Here is a 22,166-nt window from a genome sequence, read left to right on the forward strand (position 1 = left end):
GGCGAGCGGGCGGGCATGGGGGGCGCGCCGAGCGGCCCCGGCGGCCGGGCCGGCATCCTCGCGGCGTCCCTCCGCTAGAGGGGGGGACCAAGCCAATTCTCCTTTGCAGCAAAAAATTACATGTATATATTATCATGATAATATATACATCCGATCTTATTTTTTAAAAAAAGTTTATTTTGCTCCGATTTTGAAAAAGAGGGAGCGTGGGTGGCCAGCGGTTTTTATAAATTATTCTTATTTTCTGTTATCTGTCCCCGTCCCTCCCCACCCCCTGCTGAAGCTTGAATAAGGGCAGGGATCGCGGCTCCTACCTATCGGTCACCCCCTTGCCCGTTCCTCCCCCGCCCCAACGCCTAGCACAGTGCCCTGCACACAGTAGGCGCTCAATAAATGTTCGTGGATGATGATGATGATGATGATGAAAAAAATGCAGCATCAACGGCAGCAGCAAGCGGACCACGCGAACGGTGAGCAGCCAGAGCCTGGGCACCCGCTGCCAAATCTAATCCTTGTCATGGTCCTCCTCTTCTCACCCCCCTCTTCCTTCTCACCCCCCTCCCATCTCTGATGCGCTGGTGGGTTGAGGGGGTTGGAGAGGATGCTTCTAGCTCGGTGTCATCTACACAGAAAGGGGAGATGCGTGACAGCCACTCCGTTCTCCCCTTCAGGCCTTGAATGTCAGAGCTAATTCTGCATTTGTGGGGTGGGGGCGGCCGTGGAGTCCGTGGAGTACTGTGCCGCCGGAGGGGCGGCAAGCCGAGGTGATTCGGCTTCAGTGTCCTCGGGCTCAACTTTCCTCCAACGCTCCCGAGCGATGGAAAGGGGGTGGCTATGAGTCTTCACCCGGAGCCCCCTTTCCAGCCTCTTCACCTCCTTCCCTGGCCCCTGGTTAATTAGGAAGAAGGTCTCTGGTGGCATCCGGAAAATTCTAGGATTGCCAGGTTTCAACCTCCTCGCCGGTGGGTGAAGCATCCCCCTACCCTTGAGAGGGAGGCTGGGTCTCGGAGTCGCCGGCCAGGGGGTCGGGTGGAACGCGTATTCCCGCTCGCAGCGCCGCTGTGCACACGTCGGTAACCTAGCAATGCCCGGAGAGTCGCTGCCGCTGTGAGGCTCTGCGCCCCAGCCCGGCCACGTGCAGTTACCATGCCGGCCCGGCTGGGTCGAGAGAAGGGGGCGCAGCTCCTGGCCAGCCCTCTTCACTCCTGCTTGGAGGTCACTGGAGTCCCCCACAACCCTCCATGGGCTCGCAGCCTTCCCGATGACCGCTCCCCAAGGGAAGACTTGGGGCGACTCCTCCCCTGGCTCAGACCGTCTGCTGCCCAAACCCAAGGCCCCCTCTCAGGCTGCTGGCCAGGCAGATGTGTGCTCGCTTTGACTCTTCCTTGCTTTTTACTGAGCAAGAATTGGTTTTGCAAACGCCCATCCCTCTACCTCTGCCACCACGCTCACTTTGACTTCTGTCTCAGTAAGGAGGTTGTGACCAGAGGCAGGCAGGTGCCGGGGAGACCTGCCTGGGTCTTGACCTGACTCCAGGCTGGAGAGGGCTTTGCACATGGAACCCTCTTGGGGTTCTACCCTGTGTGCACTTGGATACCAGCCTACACTGAGGTGATTCCTGTGTAGGCCTTGAGGGCCCCTGGCATAACCCGGCCTGTCTATCCTGGGTGTAAGGGTGCAGGCTGCCTGCCTTGTCTGTTTCTTTGGATGCTGGCTTGGCTGCTGCAGCTGCAATTTAAAATGCAAAAAAGCCCTAAAGATGTTTTCTGTTTTCCAAAGACTGTGGAGGAAATGAGTCCCAAGCATCATGAATTTTCATTTGGAGGAAGTGTCAGTGCATAATCTAGGTATTGGTTATGGGGCTTTTGGTATTGCCCTGGTGCCAGTGAAGGATTTTTTTTTCCATGCTGAAAAAAGTGCATTGGTGGCTATGGAAAGATGTTGGAGTAACACCCTGAAAATGATTAAGACTGTTGAATTATTGCCACTGCTTTTTTTGTGTGTGTATGTGTGTGTGTGTGTGTGTGTGTGTGTGTGTGATGGTAGTTATTTTGAAGAAGAGCTGTTGTATGTATCTGTTAACTCATTAGAGATACATGGGTTTTAAAAGTCAGAAAAGATTTGAAATAAATGTGGGAATGACCTCAGTTTGTCTGAAGGAATGCACTGAAAGACTCCTTGTGAAGACATGGGTGTAGGGAGTTACTGACCCATTGGGCGTGATGCAGCAGTGGTCCTGTGTTACTGACACTTTGGGCAGGGCTTGCGGACTTTCCTTGCTACTCTTGCTGGCCAAACCCTGCTTCTAAAAAATAGGACATGAGGTTTCAAATGGAAACATGGGGATGATTTCCCTACTGTTCTTGATGGGAAACCGCTTTAGCTTTCTTCTGACACTGGATTCTCATTGTTTTTTTTTTTTTTTTTTAATTTTCCTTTTTCTCCTTCTTCCCAGAGGCAAACTATGCAAGAGGCACCAGGCTCCCTCTTTCTGGTGAAGGACCAACTTCTCAGCCGAATAGCTCCAAGCAAACCGTCCTGTCTTGGCAAGCCGCGATCGACGCTGCTAGACAGGCCAAGGCTGCCCAAACTATGAGCACCTCTGCACCCGCACCTGTAGGATCTCTCTCCCAAAGAAAACGTCAGCAATACGCCAAGAGCAAAAAACAGGGTAACTCGTCCAGCAGCCGACCTGCCCGCGCCCTTTTCTGTTTGTCACTCAATAACCCCATCCGAAGAGCCTGCATTAGTATAGTGGAATGGAAGTATCCTTTTTTGGGGGAAGGCTTTCTCGTTTTCCCTTTTACCATCTGTTCTTTAAAAGGATTTGCTTTCTGAAATGGCACTTACAGAGTGATAGCATTTTGGAATGTGAGCAACAGAAGAAGTTGTGTGTAGAGGGTTTCATGGTATATAATTTCCTATCTCCTCTGGGTGCAGAGGGGTATCTCTCTGGGTAAGTATAGGCTACTGTGTGTGTGTGTGTGTGTGTGTGTGTGTGTGTGTGTGTGTGTAGTGGTGGGGGAGGGAGTGACAACCTGAAACTTCAAAGTGGTAGATAATTAAAATATGAAATTAACCTTTGGCCATTTGACACTAGATGGTTAGTTTCAACGCACCATTGTTTTTTGGCAGTGGTATGCGTTGAACCTATTGCAAATAAGGTATGCTGATTAAAAAAAAAAAACTGTACTAGAAATAAATACATTTTTGACCTTTAGTGGAATCTTCTCATTTTGACGTTTGGAATTTGCTTCGGAAACTCCAATTAATGCTAAGATGGCTTGTAGATCTGACATTTGGTGAGTCTGATTGTTCAGGTAGCTACAAATATGAACACTTGCTTCATAGGGAGGGAGCAATTTGCTCATCAATGCTATGACTTCCTGGAATTTCCTTTTGACAAGTTCCAAAACAGCATTTGAAACGTGAGCGTGAGGGAGCATGTGAAGGGAGAGGTTTGTGTGTGCCTCTTCTTTCAGCGCCCATGTGGGTTAGAGCACAGCCCTCTCAGTGGAGGAATTTGCAGTTGCTGCCTTTATAAAAAAATTCTGTCTGTGTCCTTGGACTGGAGTTACATTTCTGGGTGTCTCCTTTGTATTTTTAAAACTGAACTCCAACTGCCCCAGGAGGGTTGTTAGGGCCCAGATCTTGGAAAACTAGGGTGTGCTGCCTGCTCACTCCCTCCCCTAAACCTGGAGGCCAGGTTCCAGTGCCTGTCACCCTTCAGAAAATGTTGACAGAGGCCTTCTTTCTGAGCAAATGGCTTTCTAATTAGGTGATTCATTAGTTTGGGTAAAACACAGCATTTCCTTCTCCCAGAAGTATATTCGGAGTTGACCTGGGCCTTAGAGCAGTTCCTAAGCATAGGAAGGAGTATGAATAAAGGGCTTCCCCACGGAGGCTGGGGGGAGGGGAGGGGCGGTCATGCTGCAAAGGGAGGGGGTCGGTGACCCGGGCTGGAAAGTGGAGCTGAAACCCCCGTATCATGTGAGTGCCTAGCTAGGCAGCTCTTTGCACGCCCTCTGTCTTAGCTGGCTACTTTCTGTGCTCTCAGAGAGTTAAAATGAGGTAACTGTCTAGAAAGGTTTTGGAGAGAGTAGCCAAGTGTAGGATTTGAGGGGTTTTCATGTGCTTTTTCCTTTTTAGAACAGATGTCTCCTCTCCAGAGGGAGTTGCGGTGTCTCTCACATGGCTGGGGTTGTGTGGATGTGTTTTCTCTTTAGGTTCTTTTTGAGTCTGAGGACGAACACTGGTGTCGGCCCAGGAGGGAGCCGGCTCCACAGGGTGTCCCTCAAGTGGCATGGCAGCAGTCAGAGGCACAGACTGCACTTAGCCGGAATGATCTCGTCCTCCTCAGGTTGGCTTGACGTGACTCTGAGTAAGCAGAGGCCTCTCGGTGGGGTCGTTAATTTCGTGTGGAGTGAGGCGGGAGGCCTGGTGCTGTCTGTGCACGGTAGTTTCTCTTTGTGCACAGTAATTTGTATATAGTAATTTATGTGAACGGAGCGAATTCCTGGATGGTGCTGCCGACTCCCGTTCCCGCACCGCCAGACGTGTGTGCAGAAATCAGGGGCTGTGGCTGCCAGTGCAGGGAGAAGCCGCCCCTACAAATGGGGAAGTTTGCAGAATAGATCCTGAAACGATACATGATTTGTTTTTTTCAAATGACTGTTTTCTTCAGGTTCAGGGAGCAGGGTATGGGCAGCTTCCTAAAGCCAGCAGTGCCAGGCCCTGTCCGCACTGGGAGAGTGAGTTTTTACCTGCTGTTTGCCTTTACATGCAGGCAAAGCAGAGTGTCCTGCACTTGGGGAACGAGGAAGGAATATTTAGGATCAGACCCATCCGTTTCTCTAACGCTCTGTTCTGCTTGGCTTGTCAGAATCTTGTGGCCGTGGGTTAGGATCCACCAGTACCTGGCGTCTGAAACTGGACCACCATAAAGAAAAAGGACTCTTACGTTTGCTTTCCTGAACAGCATCAGTGCTTCTCAGATTTGCTGGTTTATCATTTAGGTAGCAGGAAATTAAAAAGGCAGAATGGTGGTGTGGGGGAGGGGAGAGACAGTAAGTGTGTTTCCATATAGGATAGCCCTGGGGCAATTGACTTTTAAAATTTTGGAAGGAACTGCCAAAAGGAAAAATGAAAAGGAGATTCTGAAGTCTTTTTAAGGTGGACTGCCTTAAAGTTGGGTCCCTACATAAGAAATTTTGTAATACTAGATGAGTTAAAAGAATAACTACTGAGGGAAGGATAACTGGCTTTAAAAATAAGCCCATCAAATTAGTAAGGGAATAATGTCTTTCACGTCCATATTTCAGTGAGTGTTAAAGTTCTTAAAGAGGCTGAGGCTCCATGAAACTTAACGTATCCCCAGAGACATGAGGGGTCTCTGTTTCCTTCAGCATCTTTGGATTTCCCAGAAGGAAATCAGGATGAACGGAGAAGGTCTGTGCATATGCTCAAAGCTTTAGGACTTGGAGATGTTGAGTGAAACCGTGGCCTTGCCTTTTGTGGGTGAGTGTATGGGAGAAACAGTGTCGTACAACCAAGCCCGGGGTTGGAGATTAGATTGGTGCTCGTGAAACCTTGCATTTGGAAAGGCTGAAAACCAAGAGAGGAAAAACAGTCATTCTGGCAGATGTCAAATTTTCTATTGCCAGTTTTGACAGTGTCTCTTGATAACAGCAGAAGGTTTAAGCAAGTATCTGTTGAAGGCTGCTCTCAGAGTGATTCTTCCAGACAGACCCCTGAGATTTAGAAATGTTAAGTTGAACTCTGAAAGTATCTGGTGGTGATTTCTTCTGGACTTTTATTTAATTTGTTTATAAATTGAACAAAATAACAACACGTTATAAACGGAGCTCTGGTCTGGCTCTAATCTAAAATAGTGATAACTGCTGATTAGTAAGGAAGGAAAGCGGAGGAGGGAGGTGAAGCCTGGCTTGCTTGTTACACCGAGGGATTGGAACAGCCACAAGACGGTCACAGGTGGAATGGAGAAGGTCCTTTGTGACTTGTCCTATCCCAGTTCGGACAGGAGATTCAGACTGACCCAGCCAAGAACAGCCTCCAAGAAAACGGCTGTAACGCATGGTGACAAGGATTTGTGGAAGAGGTTTGTCTCATGATGGCTTTTCTTTGTGTCTACAACATCCAGAAATTTAGCTCTCTAAGGCCCTTGTTGCTGTGAGAATGACACGAAGTAGAAACCTGTTTCACACAGTGCCCTAATTGGATGTACTTTTAGGTTTTCATATAAAATGTCCAACAGAAGAATGAGTGTAATGTGATCCTTGCAACAGAAGAAAAGGGCGTGGAGACGTCATTTGATAGGAAGATCTGCTGTGAGTTGACCACTAACTATTACTCCTGCTGGAAACCTTGTAGTCACAGCAGTCAGTTGAATAAGGATTTGTGGGTAAAATTTTCATTTAAAAAGCAGTTCAAAAGTGGTGTGATTGGGAGTGTGACGAGAGAGATGGTTTATGTTGGTGTAACACGTATATACCTTAACAAAAATTTTCAGACCATTTGACATATTTATATTATTGGCTATTTTTGCCAATTGTGTGGCCTTAGCTATTTACATCCCATTCCCTGAAGATGATTCTAATTCAACAAATCATAACTTGGTAAGTGTCCTTAGAGTTGCTGCTTGTCCTGATGTGTGCTTATCATTTACCTCTATACTGAAGCTGGAAGCTGGCGGCTGGCTTTCTGGGTGGTTGAAGTTAACAGCTATGCACGTGATGTTTCACGGAGCTTTGCAACAGTGGTGTTTTTTTTTGTTTTTGTTTTTTTTCTTGACCTGTATTCTCAAATTCATACTGAATGAAAGTGTTTAAAGTCATGAATCTTGTATAAATAGATGTGGAACTTTTCATGGAAGAGGTTTGTAGCAGATTTAAAAATAACTTTTCTTTCCATATAGGCTTTTTTTGTCGACCATTCTTTTCCTGGTAATGTTAGCCTTTTTTTTAAAAAATCCAGTGTTATTTGGGAGTTGTGGGTACTATGGTTAATTTTTCTGGTAAGCAGAGAGTCATCATAGCTTCTGTACCTGAACTATTAATTTTTACAGAAGTAGAACACAACAGAACTAATCCACGTAGCGCATAATTTGGTGAATGTACAGTAGAGTATTGAAGTTCCTTCACTTAGTTCTTTGAAATGCTCCAAGATAAAATGATTCTATGGTGAAATAAATTGGGATACTTCCATATACCTTATTGCTCTCTTAAAGATTTATAGTGCACATTAACTCAGTGAAAGCTCCAGGAAAGTCTGTAGTTAAAAAACCAGTTTCATTTTGTTTAACTCAGCTAGTCCCTAAAAGTAATTGGTCATGGATTCTTTAAACATTTTTTTGGCAGAGTGCATCACAGTGTTTCATGGAACTTCCTTTGGGAAAGGTTGATATAGTTTAAAAAAAAGCACTGAAGAGCCCTGGAGTGGGACTAGGAGTTGTCCCAGTGGACTGTCAACTGGCTGTATTTTGGGGCATTTCCCAGACCCTTTGTGCATTGCCGTTTACCCACCTGTCCATTCGGGGGATCGGATGAGAAGATCACCAGGGTTGTTTTTACCTCTGACGTCCTGTACTCTTTCCTTGATGATTCAGAAGCCATTGCAGGATTTTTCTGGTGCTGCAGCATCCTCTTTGCAAGGGTCAGTCCTTCATGAATTGAGGCCGTGCAGAAAGGAGGTGAATGAGGGGCTGGTCCCGGATAACAGGAGATTCTCCCTATTGTTTTGCTTTCCCCTCTTTTAGCTGGTTCCATTCGGTTTTGGTTTCTCATGCTGAAGCTGTATTTTGGTAGGGCTGGATGTTCTTAGCTGAGTGTTGTAAAGTCAAAACTAGTGAGGGGAGAGCTCTGCCGGGGTCTGTAGATGTTGACATTATTTATGCTTTTATGATTTTAGACTTCATGGTTTATGTACAGGATTTCATGTTACATTTAAAATGTGCGGCACATTTCAGATGTAGTGTGATGTCTCTTCACATTTGGGCTTTTGTAGTCTGATGTGTAGGGAATTTTAAAAAATTTTGGACACTGCTACTGAAAGTACAACTGTAAATGGGAGTTGGATACACATGTAAAGACTTACTGTTAGTATATATTTATACAGTGCTAGAGATGATCTGTGTGACTGGATATTTTAAATAGCTTCTGATTTAGTTGTAGGCATGTGACTTTAGACAATCATTTCAAAGGAAAAGCAGAAGTAGTGAAAAGCCCCCATCAATGGGGCTAGATCATCACAGTCTAGGCCACAGATGGTGTCAGCCTTGTTACCAAATTTAACAACGTGGATGGTGACCCAGTTTGTTGCTTTTTGTAGCTCAAGAGAACATGATTAAACAAACTTAGAAAATAGATACCTTTCTGAAAGGCAGATTAATTCAGATCCATGGAATAATTAATGTAGCTGCATGTGTAAGTCAATTAATATTCTGATTTTTTTTTTCCCAGGGAAGTTCAGGGCACTAATATAAGTACTGTCGGACCATTTGGATTTCTCAGCTAATAAGTGAGGGAATAAAACATAGGAAATGGATAAATCTCTCTTCCTCCCCCTGGCAGTCCCTCCCCAGTGGATCTTTTATTGACAGTTCTTAAAACACTGGCCTTTTGTGGGTGGGAGAGGGCAGTGTGTTAGTTTGGCAATCCTTTCTAAAAAACCCAACATATATTTCTTTGACCTCTTAACATTCTGAAACTTATAGCATTCAAGTTGGTGTCTTGTGTTCACTTGGCTGGTCACATGGCCAGACGAATTTAATCTCTGCCTAACTCTTTAAATATTTCCTTTCTCACTGTGGGAAGGGAAGATCTTTGTGGATTTCCCCCTGACTCTTAGCAAGGTCCCATGCCATGTCAGTCGTCCTGCCAGGGAGCCGTTTTTTTTTTTTAAAAAAACATTTGACCCAATTTGTACCAAAGTGATTGCTCTATTTTTGGGATCGGTTTAGAGGCAGCTGAACGAAGCTTATTTTTCATCTGTAGTAAATACCTTTCAATTAATGTGAATGGCAAAACAAAGGGCAGAGACTGATACGTATTGCAAAGCTGTACGTGTCAGGGAGCTGGTGGTTTCCTTTGCCTCCAAGCTCTGTCGGGAATGTAGATGTTGAGCGCTTAGAGTACGATTCAGGGCCAGCTTTGTGGAAGATGTTTCTGCCTGTTACAGGTAGTTTGCAGTGAAATTATTACTTTTGTTGGGTAAGAAATGTGGCCATCTCCCTTCGTCCAGTGTGTGTTTGGTCTGGGTTGTACCTAACTGAGCCAGCTTTGGGGATTTGGAGACTACCTTGGGGGCAGCAAGTTTTCGCAGGGTTAGATTAAAAAAAAAAAAATATATATATATATATAAACAATCTCAAGTTTCTATGCAGCTTTCATTTGTGGACTTGCAGGGACTAGTGGAGGCTGCAGCCATGGAAACGGTGCAACTCAGTTCCCACAGCAGTCTCCCTCCTAGATCAGTCAGTAGCAGGATTTCCTCAGTTCCACTTATTGAAAGTGTGTATCATTTATTTAATTTTTTTCTTAGCATGGGGCAGGGGGTGGGGAGCGCTTCTTTATGGAGTGTCAGCGTGGCGATGATCACAGTCCTGTCCCTCACTGTGTTGGAAAATGCTTTATTTCGCTTCCCAAACTTCAGTTTCTCATAAGTCACAAACTGACTGAATGCTTCAGTCTGGGCATCCTGCTACTGGAAGTCCCACCCCACCCCCGGGCCCAGTTCTCCATAGTGCTGACCGGCCTCAAATTAGAACTGTCCAAAGAGGGGCGCCCAGCTGCCAGCCCTGACCTTCCTTGATGTCTGCAGCCACCGAGGGCAGGGCGCGTGGCCTAGGCCACTCTGTCCCTTTTCCAGGTGCTCAATTAATGCTTTTGATACTCAACGAGAAGGTTTACTCAGTCTTTGACCCCCTTTTTGCCCCCTTTCTCATCTTGCCTTTGTGTTTTTAGACTGCTGACACTTGGCCTCTATAAAGCCCCTTATGTCTTCCCCTTCCTCTCCATTCACATTGCAGTCAGATAGCTTTTGCTAGAGGAGTGATCCTGAGGTTTCAGGGGCGACCTGCTGCCCAAGGGAAGGCTGGGTGCTCCTTGGTCTACCCAGCCTTTTCTGGTTCACCTTCTGTGCCTCTCCTTCATACCCACCCCCCACCCCCATCCGTTAGTCCACCAGCTGATCGTAAACACCCCTCCCTGGTCTTGTCCACCTCCTGGCCTCTTCTCCATCTGAAATACCTCTTCCTCCCTACCACCCCTTCATCACTGTCACTGTCCTTAGAGCTGCTCAGGAATAATCGTAAAGGATGTCTGTTCTGTGAAGCCTTTTCTGACCCTGATTAGAAGTAACACTCTTATCTGAACTGCTCCGCTGGCACTTTGCATATAAAACACCTTATATTTTGGTTATTTATGTGCACATCTTATCTTGTCTTATCAAGCCTCTTCAGAATACAACTCACAGTGAATCATTTTGGAACCCCAATAGCGCCGAGCCTGACGGTGTGTAGATGTTCATAAATGCGGGTTGTTGAGGACCACTGAATGAACGCTCTCAGGAGAAGTTCCTCACCCAGTCTTTCCTCTGAGCCGTACTCAGGATTTCCTTGTGTGGCAGGTTCCTCTGCGGACTCTTTCGAGGTCCTTGGCGGGGGGTAGGTGGGAAGTTCCACGTGTTTACTCCTGAAAAGCTGGGGGTCTCGTGACCCCACTCCTCACGTACCCCTGGCTGAAGGCACCGTGGGAGCTGCGTTTCCGAGCTGAGCAGCCTTGTACGTTTTGTGCTCCAGCTCCAGGGCTCGGAGTGGCAGAGTGGTGAGAGCATCTCTGGGAAGCAGTGCTGGCTGGGGACTCCTGTCAGGGGGACCAGATGCCTTATGAGGGCCAGGAACGCTGTGGGACAGCCTACTTTGATTGCATTCTCTCCTCCATGGCCGAGATTCCCACGCAGAGTTTCCTGGGCTTAAAAAGCGAGTTCATGGGCTCTGCACGGTCCATAGTTTAGCATCTCACATAGTGAGTGGTGTGAATTGAAATACCTGAAACACAGTTTCATAACCTGTCTCCTTGGGCTTTGCCTAGAAGGTGGCTTTTATTTCCGTACCTCATCTCCGTGACTTTGCTCTGTTGTCTTTCTGTTTGAATTGCGAGTTTATTTCTGCATGCCTAGATGCCGTTTTTCTAGGACAGCTTGTGTGCTGCCCTCAGTTCAGCCTTCTCTGAGCCTTGTCCCTGTCTTCCACCCCACCTGCCTAGGTGCAAGTAGCACTTGCTTTCCTTTTTGCAGATATCCACCCCTTTCCGCCTTATTCTATAACTGCTGTGGGAAGTGGCTTGGTGTGTGGGGTGCAGTTCTGCACATGGGCTTTGGGCTCTGACAGCCTGACCCTTTGGCTGATGAGCTGAGTGACTTTGTTTTAGTTTTTTTAAGTTAATTAATTAATTAATTTTTGGCTGCACTGTGTCTTAGTTGCTGGGCTTTCTCTAGTTGCGGCGAGCGGGGGCTACTCTTCATTGCAGTGTGCGGGCTTCTCATTGCGGTGGCTTCTCTTGTTGTGGAGCACGGGCTCTAGGTGCGCGAGCTTCAGTAGTTGTGGCTCGCAGGCTTAGTAGTTGTGGTGCACGGGCTTAGTTGCTCCACGGCACGTGGGATCTTCCCAGATCAGGGCTCGAACCCGTGTCCCCTGCACTGGCAGGCGGATTCTTAATCACTGCACCACCAGGGAAGTCCTGAGCTGAGTGACTCTGGATGAAAGTAGCATGTGCTGAGTCTGACTTGTCTCGATGGTGTTGCGAACTTAACCCTTTGCGGGCGCACAGTAGGCACATCAGGAAATGCACGTGGAATGGGTGGGTCCATAAATGAATGACCGTGTGGGGTTCCATGGCATGTCCTTATAGATCAGGAGTTAATTTTCAGCAATTGGCTAATGATTAATGTTTGCTTGAGAGGCTGACTTTCATTGTCCAATATTAATGAGAATCCCAGGAAGCACCTGTCAGAGGTTGCTTTGAATTTCAGGATTGTATATTTCTCGGCAAATTTAACTCTTTATATCTGAAGCAGGAGAGAAGAAAGACAAATGCTTGATACTTTTTGAATCCCTGCCTCATAAGCTGGCTTCTGTGTTCAGCACTGTGTGTGAGCCAGGTGTGAGAGGTTGTACTTGGGTGTGTGTGTGTCACATTTCGTGTAAAGGTTGGTGGGGCAGCAGAATGCCCACGATAGATGGACTTGGGGAGTAACATTTAACCCAGAGCTGGTGAACCCGTTTATGCCTTGTACAAGTAATTGCATCTCTTTTGTCGTCTTGCCTCATATTGACAAAGAACAAGTTACCCAGATTGATGTTTTATTGAACAGACTTGGATTGAGAATCGGCAGTTTTTCAGAAATCAAACCCAAGTCTTAAGGAATTCAGATTTACTTCTGTTAAAGTTCCTTAAGAGGAATTCCCAAACGGTCCTCACCCTTTTGGTTTGTTAAAAAGCGAATCTCATTTCTTTATAGACACACCTCGAACACTGGAACTTCCCTGCTTAGACCCTTGAAAAGTGAACCTGTCTTGGAGTGAGGATATGTTGGTGTATTGGCCAGAACTTGTTGGATTACAAGTTGCAGAAACACAAATTGGCTTAGTTGGGGAAAAAAAAAGTATGTGTGTGTGTTTGTAATTTATTAACTTAGGTAACTGAAAAGTCCAAAGGGTAGAAATTGTTATCAGACACAGCTGGAAAGGGGGCTTAAAAGAGGGTCTCAGGATCCCACCCTGCACCCCAGGCTTCCCGTCTCCCAGGAACAGTCTGACTGGCCTCCAGTGGGTCCCTCTCACACACTGCCTGAAGTGTACATCCCGTCAGCCCACTTTGGGGAGGGTCTTTGGGGAGATGCATTCCTTCCTTAACCTCAGCTCAAGTTCAGTATTTTAAAATGATTGTGTGAGAAACAGGAGACGCTTGTAGCAGATTTGTGGGTAGTTTCCTTTTTTAACCTTCCCCATCAGCATTTAACTTTTAACTGCCTGCAAAACGTGAGAAGTGCCTGATACAGAGGGGTCAACTTGCCCAGCTGCAGAGACATTTATGTCTTGTTAACTACAGGTGCTGGTGGTGGGGTGGGACTCCAGAACAGACCCTCAACTGCTCCTCCCCCAGGAAAGTCTCTAAAGAAATTGCAGAGGCCCTGGGATGCTGGTGGTTGAGCAGAGTGTTACTGTTGCTTGGACGACGTGCCCTGGGAAGCGACATCGGTGGGCTTCCTTGCCCTGTGGGGTGGCAGTGGAGGTTGGCAGGTCATTTCAGAATAGACGTGAGCCTCCTGTCATGCTCACACTCCTGGGGCCCTTTGCCATCAGCACTGTAGGATGTGTCCCCAAGTCCTGTTCTGCCCATGTGATTGAAATGAGGAAAGGTGAGATTGGTATTCTCACAGCTGGGGTTCTTGTGGGCAGTGTGGTGTTTGGCTGGGCAGGCAGAGCTGGCACTGGGAGGTGGGCACAGTGAGAAAAGCTGAAGATGGGGTTGGAGGAGGAACTGTCTGAGCGAGGAACTGTCCTCTGTCTCTGTGTGTGTGTGAGAAAGCTGGGGGAGAGTGTGGTGGGTGGATGGACCGCTGGGTGTTTTTGACAACACACACCTTGTAGCATGAAGCCCTCTTCTGGAGATTTTAACTATGCAGGGTTCCAGACACTGCCCAGGCTGGGGAAAATGACTTTCTCCTCCAGAACCTCAAAGCAGTCATTTCTGCTAATTTCTTTTTCCCCTCCCTACTGGCTGAGTGGTAAATTTAGAAATCACCTGTTGAAATTATTGAATGAGTGAACATGAGAGTCAGGCTGGAGGGAATTGGCAGGGGGTGACCTGAGGGAGGGAAGGCCGGCTCCAGACTGCTCAGGGAAGATGTAGCTGGCAGATGGACCCAGCCTGGGAAGGAAGGAGGAGGTGTCCTTGGTCAGCTTGGCCTGTGGATTCACAGCAGGCTGGGTGTGAGGCTCATGCTTTCCCTGCTGTGGTCATCTTCTGAGGGGCCCACCGTGCCTCCCTTCCCTGCACCCATGGGGAGGTCTAGCACGGCATACTCACAGATATTTCTGTAGTGCCGTAAGGACCTTGTTTATAAGACAGGAAGTCAAGGCACCATTATTCAACAAATATTTATTGAGACCTGCTCTGCAGAGCATACCAGACTTATGTGTCCGGACTTCTAGCCGGCGCTGCTATGGGCTCCCTGTGCCCGGTCGCCCTTTCATAAGGAAAGCCCACAGCATGGGGTCCGAGAAAGGCCTTCTTTGTTTTTCGTATTTTGCATTCTTACAGTAAATCATCATTCAAATTTATACAAATAATACACGAATACATTCTTCTAAACTATTAAAACGCTGCAAGTAAACTGAGTCTCCTTTTCCTTACTCAGCTCCTAATCACAGTAATCAGTTTCAGAATTGTTTTTCACTGTGTCTGTATGTGTATATCATCTGTGTTTTTTGAAACCTATATCTGTACAGTTTGTGTATTTTAAGTTTTACACAAGTGGAAACAGAGTGCATGCATTATAAAGCTTCCTTTTTTCCCACTTGATGTGTCTTACAGATCTTTCCGTATCTGCACGTAGAGATCTAACAACTCCTTAGTTGCTGTAAAATATTCCGTGTATGTGCCATGGTTTGTTTAATTGTCCTCTTTCTGATGAGCAAGTAGGTTAGTTCCTAAAGTTTTGCTGTTTCAAACAATGCTGCATTGAATATCCTCGTGTGTGTTCTTCGTGTGTACAAGTAAACTGTTCTCTGGGATAAGTACTTAGAAGGGAACTCTCTGGGTGGGAGGATAGTGCATTTTAATTCCATACTTACTGCTGCATTGGCTTCCACGAAGCCCGTACGATTTACGCTCCCCACCCGACAGCTCCTTGAGGTCAGCCGTCCTTTAAGTCTGACGAGTGACGTCATTCATTCCTTGTCTTAGGCCATGGGAAAGGAAATCTTGGGGGGAGGGTACAGCCTCTCTCTTGGATGTCTGGTAGGCACCCAGAGCATCTGGTTCGAGCAGAAAGTCCTGGAACTCTGAGCACCAGACTTGTCATCTCTTTTGAACCACAGACCTGGGTGAAGGGCACCAAGGCTCATCATTCTTTCCCTTGCTTTGGGTGTACGCGCTTGGGGACCGTGCTTCTTTCAAGAGAAACATTCATTCCACGTGGCTAACAGATAAATAAGTCCCTAAGGCAAAAAAACTGAGTCTCACTTTTGCAGTGTTTGCTGGCTACAGCTGAGTTCTAAGACGAATTCTTCCTTTATGTTCCTTTTAGTGGCGGAAGAAAAATATCTCACCTGGTATGTTTCTGCTGTCCCGTGGTCTTTGATGATTAATTATTCTATTTTCACAGGCAGTTGAACCTCGCTATTATTGTGGTATTTATTATAGGGTTTGTACCCCCTCCTGCTTCCAGAAGCTCTGAGGTGGCTTAGAAAATGGAAGCTGATGAAGGATGGGGCAACCTGGAATCAAAACAAAAAAGCAGACTTGCCCAGGTGCTCCAGATGAACGGATCGCTGACACCTGGGCTGACACTGAACTGGCCGTTAGGCTTTCCAGCAGTGGCCGGGAAAGGGAGCACTCTTAACTTACAGGGTTTTTATCCTCTCAACAATGGGAAGCAGCCACATTCATTGAGAGAGGCATTTTCTAGGAAGCAGTTCCAAGCAGGAATCTACAGCATGGGTCCTTGTACAAGGTACTGTTGGGGCACGGAGAGCCATGTCTTTGCTGTGCTTTTGTTAACGAGAAATAAATGCCCTGCAAGCAGATGGTCTCTGGATTCAGAGTTCCTAAAGGGTTAGGGCACAGCATTAAAACGTGGCATACTGGAGGCACTTCTGTGTTCTATAGCAGTTTTGCTTTTTGATTATATAAATTACTATAGAACTAAAGCTGGGAAGATTAAAAAAAGGTGTAGTTTAAAACACCTATCACTTGATCACACATAAAGTACTTTCCGGAGCATTTATTATGTGTAAAATATAGTCCATTAGACATTCACTTACTGGCTTAACTTGGTTTAAGTCAGAGTACAAAAGGATAGCATGTATTAATGCAAAGAACCCCTCCCAAGCCCTCGTTTTGGAAGAGATGTGGTTTTATTATTTTACTCTAATGTGAACTAAAGAAGTGACCAATGTATTTTTTTTTAAATAAATTTCTTTCTTTCTTTCTTTTTGGCTGCAGTGGGTCTTCGTTGCTGCGCTCAGGATTTCTCTAGCTGTGGCGACCGGGGGGCCACTCTTCGTTGCGGTGTGCGGGCTTCTCATTGTTGTGGCTTCTCTTGTTGCAGAGCGCAGGCTCTAGGCACGCGGGCTTCAGCAGTTGTGGCACGTGGCCTCAGTACTTGTGGCTCGCGGGCTCTAGAGCTCAGGCTCAGGAGCTGTGGCGCACGGACTTAGTTGCCCCGCGGCATGTGGGATCTTCCCGGACCAGGGCTCGAACCTGTGTCCCCTGCATTGGCAGGCGGATTCTTAACCGCTGCGCCACTGGGGAAGCCCGTGACCAATATTTTTAAAAGAAAACATCCTCGAATGCTCTTCAGTAAATAGATAACAATGGGGTATCATGACACACTGTTTATACTTAAATGACTCCTTTCAAATTGTACAAAAACAGCTTGACTGAGTAAATGGTTAAAATGCTGCCCTTTTATAACAGTAATTAGTCCCTCAGTCTTTTATTTTTGAGATAATGCGAAAGTGTGCTTCTCTTTGGGCATTCACAATTTATGAATTATTGAACTATAAATTAATGATGAATCTATCTAAAGCTCTTTTCATAATTTTTATTCGGTGGGAGTGAAATTAAAACATCTAAAGTTCTAAATTAGAATGTGGGGAAGTGGTGACACCCAGCAAGAATTTGGTAAAAGAGAGGTGTTTAAGAAATCTTTTTCTAGAAAGCCCCATGGGGTCGCAACTAGTTTGATCCGGGCAGAGAAAGCTTTGGAACTAGTTTAGGTTGGCCAGCTGTATAAGCTAATTGATAATCATTAAAGACAGGGTGGGGGATGAGGGGATGGGGAACAGGAGGTTAGATGCTGGTTCTGATTTACCCTGGATGGTACTGAATGTGAATCACAGACTGGTGAGGTTGGGATTGGGAAGGACCCGGGAGACCTTCAGGTGGACACGTTCATTCTTCAGACCCAGCAGTCGACTTGCTTAGGGTCGCACAGTGACAGAGGAGTCAAGTGGGGACTTAGGCCAGGGCTTCTGTCTCTGGGTCTGTTTCCTTCCTACCCTCACTGTGACAGCCCTGAATCCCGGTTGAAGTCAGGCCTTTGCCATCTGACCGGTAGGTCTGAGGATGCCAGGGGCACTTGTGACATCTGGAAAATCAGATGGCAAAAGAGTGTCTCTTCAAAGCAAGCTGGGCATTCAGCCAGTTTCTTTGTCTTCCAGAAGACAGTTTTGATCATTCCTCCCTCCCTGTTTTACTTCATAAATTATTCTCTTACTTTCTTCATGCCTGTTAACAGGCAGGAATCATTTGGCCATGGACGGCCTCATTATCTTATGGAAAGAGCCAGGCCGCTGGCCAGTGGGTGTGGGAGGGCAGGAGGGAGTCAGCAGGCCTGGTGACAAATGCTGTGGGTCTTTCCTCAGTCATCTGGTTCTGGTGTGGCTGCCGTACCCTGTCTTTCTGACCATAACTGGAGGCATAGAGATAATTGCCTTTGTTACCAGCTCATGGCTGACACCTGCTGAGCTAGGTGGGCTTTGTATGTATAATCTCCTTAGTTCTCCTTTAATCCTCACTGTAGAGTCTTGAAGAAGAGACGACTGAAATCCTCATTTTGCAGGTGAGGATAAAAGGCTGGGAGGGGTCGAATTGCTTACGTGAGGCCTCGTAATTGGCGGGGCCTGGATCCACATCCGGGCTTCCTGACCTCAGAGCCCACACTCCACCACCAGGCGGTGCAGACAAGTCAGGGATCACAGGCTCTTGCCGTCTAAACGCCCGGCAGCGCAGAGCAGCGCAGGGAAGGCCGCGGACTAGAGCGACGGCAGGAACTCCAGGTGGGTCTCTGCGCAGGCTTCATGGCCTGGTTTCGCTTAGGGCTTGGAACCCAGGTTCGGGGACTGGCACCGAAACTCCTTGCATATGATGCACTCCCGTCGCCCAGAGGCGTTGCCAGGTGGGGTGGGGTGGTGGCTGAAGTCAGGGTGGCCCTCTGCCTGTCTTCTGAAGCGCCTTGTGAGCCATCCAATTGAAATGGGAGTTAGAGGAGTTTAAATCAGGGCATTAAGTAGATTTTATTGCATTTTAATTCCTTGAAAAGTGTTACTCGTGAAAGGAAAGCGCGGGGGGCTCTTGGTTAGGAAGGAACGAGCAGTTAGGCCGTGGCCTCCGAGTCACGCCCGCCCGCAGTTCGGCGCCTTGGAGGGGCCAGATGCGCCTCCTTGCCCGGTCTGTCCCTCTTCTGTAAAAGAGGAGATTAAGCGGCTGGCGGGGTTATCACTGACCCTGGCTCCTAGGGTACGTGGAGTTGCAGGGTTCACTATTCCTGGGTCTGGGGCGACAGTCTGGCGCGTCCTCAAGCCTCCGCGCGGCCAACCCTGGGAGGGAGGGGTTGCCGTCCTCAGCCTCACAGGTGAGGAACCTGGGCTGGGAAGCCGGACCGCTTGCTCCCGTCCGTCCATGAGGAAGCGACCCCTCCAGCCACACCAGACGGGTTTCCTGGACGGACGGCTTGCTGGGTTAGGGGTTGACTTTCCAAAGCCATTTTACGGAAGACGTTTTCACCAGACCCGTTCCGTCTGTCCCCTGAAGAGCCTGAGACGTAGCCGTCAGAGAGGGTGTTGGGGGGACCTGGTGAAGCAGTGACGGAAAGTTACCCACTGATCGTAGGAGGCCCTAGACCTGGACTGCAACCCGTCTTTGCTTAGACAACAGTCAAGGGCTGCTGATTTCCCTTGGGACGCCGAGGAAAGAAGGGGGCTGGGTTAGCCATCAGGATCTGATTCCCACAGCCAGGAAGCCTGAAGCCCCCCCTCTACAGAGAACAGTCCAGAGCCCAGTCCTCCCGTGAGGCTTGGTGGCGTCTCTGCCGACTGCTTCCTCAGCGGCTTGGGAATCCACTTGACCAGCTGTGTCTTGTTCCTGCTCGGCCCAGGTGGGAGGCTCTAGCCAACTCTTGATTTAAATGTTACTCAGAAGAGAACAGAAAACAAGTGCTAAGGAGCAGAACAGATGTCAGGGGAGTTCTGGCCTGATTGCTGCGTTCTCAGAAGGGAAGGTGGGGCAATTCCTAGAATTGGGGTGGTGGAGTCACCGCTAGCACCGTGAGCTGCCATCAGAGCGTCTGATGTGCTCTCACTGCGACCTCGTGCGTCCTGCTCACAGATTGCAAAGCAGGTCTCTGGGCCTCGGCCGTTAAATGATCCCCCCTCCCACCCCACACCAAATAGCCAGGATGTGGCAGAGGTAGGACGTCTTGGGCCCTACCCACCACACGCAGTTCCAGGGCTTATCAGGGTCCTCCCTGCAGGGGGTTCTGCTGGGCGACTGAGGCTCACAGAGGGGATGTGACTTGCCAGAGCTAGGGCTCCCCAGGACCTGGGAAATTGTTTGTCCTTCTTGGCCAAGTGACCTCAGTTTCTTTTTCTTTAATTTATTTATTTTTGGCTGCATTGGGTCTTCATTGCTGCGCGCGGGCTTTCTCTAGTTGCGGTGAGCGGGGGCTACTCTTCGTTGCGGTGTGCGGGCTTCTCATTGCGATGGCTTCTCTTGTCGCGGAGCACGGGCTCTAGGCGCGTGGGCTTCAGTAGTTGCGGCACACGGGCTCAGTAGTTGTGTTGCATGGGCTTATTTGCTCTGCGGCATGTGGGATCTTCCCGGAGACCAGGGCTCAAACCCGTGTCCACTGCATTGGCCGGCAGATTCTTAACTACTGCACCACCAGGGAAGTCCCTGATCTCAGTTTCTTCACCTGTAAGTTGGGAGTAATGGTGATAGTACTGCCCCATATGTTGAGATGATCAAAAGGGATTTTGCAAGAGAACGTTCTGCACCATTAATTTCCCTACACGTCAAGCCTGGCTTCTAGGGCTTTCCCTCATCTGACTCCCTCCCTCCTTCCCTTTCAGTCTGTGTTATCCTGTCCTTTGGAGAGCAGAGACTCTGGAGGAAATAGATCTGGACCTGGGTCCCAAGGTTTGCTACCCACTAGCTTTGTGACTGAATAAATTGTTACCTCCCTTGGCCTTAGTTTTCTCATCTGTAAAATGGGGTGTAGTCATACTTGTCTCACTTTTAGCAGGGGGCCTTTGAGGAGTGAATCAAATGACGTGTGAGAGAGCCCCAGTTCACCAAAGACGTTATTCAATCAGTCAGGAATGGTCTCAAGGGGAATCTCTGACCTCCCGGTGTTGTTCAAGGTCCGCAGTGTCTGAGTATTGGGGGAACCTCCTTTCCCTCAGCCCTTGTGGTGCTGTGGGGTTTTAAAATCAGCCCCAGGCCATGCCTGTTAAGTCCCCCAGTTCTCTCACGAGTGCAGCATTTCTTGGCCCTAGGATTTTTGTTTCCCTTTTCCTTAGTGTGGCCTAGTCCGTGGAGGTGGGAGGGGAGCGTGCCCCTTTCCTTCTCTTCGAGGGGGGGCCTCGTCGCTGCTTCTGGCCCGAGGCTGGGCGGCCATTGAGGCTGGAGATCCTGACATGTGGTCTTGACTCCTTCCCATCCTGGTGGTTTGTGAGCTTGAAGTCCAGCGCCTTCCCTGGGGAGCTTCGTGGACTAGCTCCGGGTGGGAGCTGCCCTGTCCCGTGAATCACACGCTTGATTGGTTTTGGTCTTATGCTCTTTTCTTATTTCCAACAAGAGTGTGACCTTTTGTGGGCAGGGACCCAGTTTGCCCTCATCTGCATCCTCCTCAGCTCCTGGCGTGGGGTGTTTGTAAACGATGGACCATTTCGTGAAGCATCGCCGTGTCTACATCAGGTGCTCTGAGGTTGCCTTATCGCTTTGACTGCTTTCTTAATGTGGCCTGATGGTCTCTCTTTGCAAGCTGGGAGCAGAGCACTGGGGACATGGATGGAGGGATGGAGGGGCACTGGCAGCAGGACAGAGAGACAGAGATAGGGGAGAGGGAGAGATAGAGACGGGGGAGGGGGGAGAGACATGGGTTGGGGGAGAGCGAGAGAGGGATATTCCCTTAGGGAGAGACTGTGGTTGCTTAATGAAAACATTGGAACTTACAAAACCAAAACACAGTGAGCTCTTCAAAGCAGTTTTTTCTGAGGCTGCACCTTAGTCCCAGTGATGCAGGAATGCTTGTTTTGAGAATTCCCTTCAGAGCCAATTTCTACTTTTCATTTTTCTCTGCTTCTGGAGAAAAATGGGGTGATCCACGTTGATCACTGACCTTATGCACCAGCATTTTCCTAAAGAAATTCTTGGGTGTTTGTAAGAAAGTCAAATCTGTCTTCAAAGAGAGCCACGTTCTCTTATCTTTGAGGCTCTTGAGAGGCGTGTGTCCTGGGCTCTGGAGAAGGTCTTCACTGGCATCTTGGAGTTGCTCTGAGGGGTGGCAGTATTCCCAGCACCATGCGGCCTGCTTCCCAAGCTTCCTCCTTTGAAAAGAACAACACTTGTTTATGTGATTCTAGTGTGTTGATTAAACAGAACAGCCTTCCTACTTTGTAGTCACACTTCCCTAAGTCTGTAGGCTCATCTGGCCTGACTTCTCCTGGTGCCAAGAATCCGTCCGCCTAGGCTTTCCTCTTTAGCCACTGGCCCCAGGAACCACGGTCAGGTGAGGTGTTTCACTCCCAGCTGTAGCCTGGCTTTTGAAGGCCTCCCTCATCCCTGGCAAGGCAGACTTTCACGTTACCCCAGAGTCAGGGGACGTGGATGTGGGCTTTTTGGGAGCGGGGATACCTGCCTGAGCCCTGCCGGGATTCGGGGGTCCTGGGTACAGGTGTAACTGCCCCATTCATAGCTGTCTCTTGGGTGATTTACACAAGTAGACAGAACTCCTTCAGTTCCCAGGAGGGCTCCTTGGGCTTAGAAGAATATGTGAGTTTCCGCATTTCTTCTTGCCTTTAAAAAAAAAATGAACTTTTGATCCCAGTTAGGTTAGACTTTTTTTTTTTTTTTTTTTTT

The 22,166-nt window shown here is 48.1% G+C and overlaps 1 protein-coding gene across 2 annotated transcripts in view; it reads left to right on the forward strand.

Moving 5' to 3' along the window:
• Positions 1–58: 58 nt before the first annotated feature.
• CACNA1D (calcium voltage-gated channel subunit alpha1 D) overlaps positions 59–22,166 on the forward strand; it is a 317,329-nt gene continuing 295,221 nt past the window's right edge. For both annotated transcript variants that reach the window (XM_027121102.1, XM_027121103.1), the window contains exons 1-3: positions 59–470; positions 2,456–2,765; positions 6,530–6,635. In XM_027121102.1, coding sequence (XP_026976903.1) covers positions 404–470; positions 2,456–2,765; positions 6,530–6,635 — 483 coding nt within the window. In that variant the 5' untranslated portion in view covers positions 59–403. The remainder of the gene's footprint in view (positions 471–2,455; positions 2,766–6,529; positions 6,636–22,166) is intronic.

The sequence above is a fragment of the Aethalodelphis obliquidens genome, unplaced genomic scaffold, assembly GCF_003676395.1.
Source record: "Aethalodelphis obliquidens isolate GAN/ISIS:26980383/991018 unplaced genomic scaffold, ASM367639v1 scaffold22, whole genome shotgun sequence".
In the NCBI taxonomy this organism is placed as follows: Eukaryota; Metazoa; Chordata; class Mammalia; order Artiodactyla; family Delphinidae; genus Aethalodelphis; species Aethalodelphis obliquidens.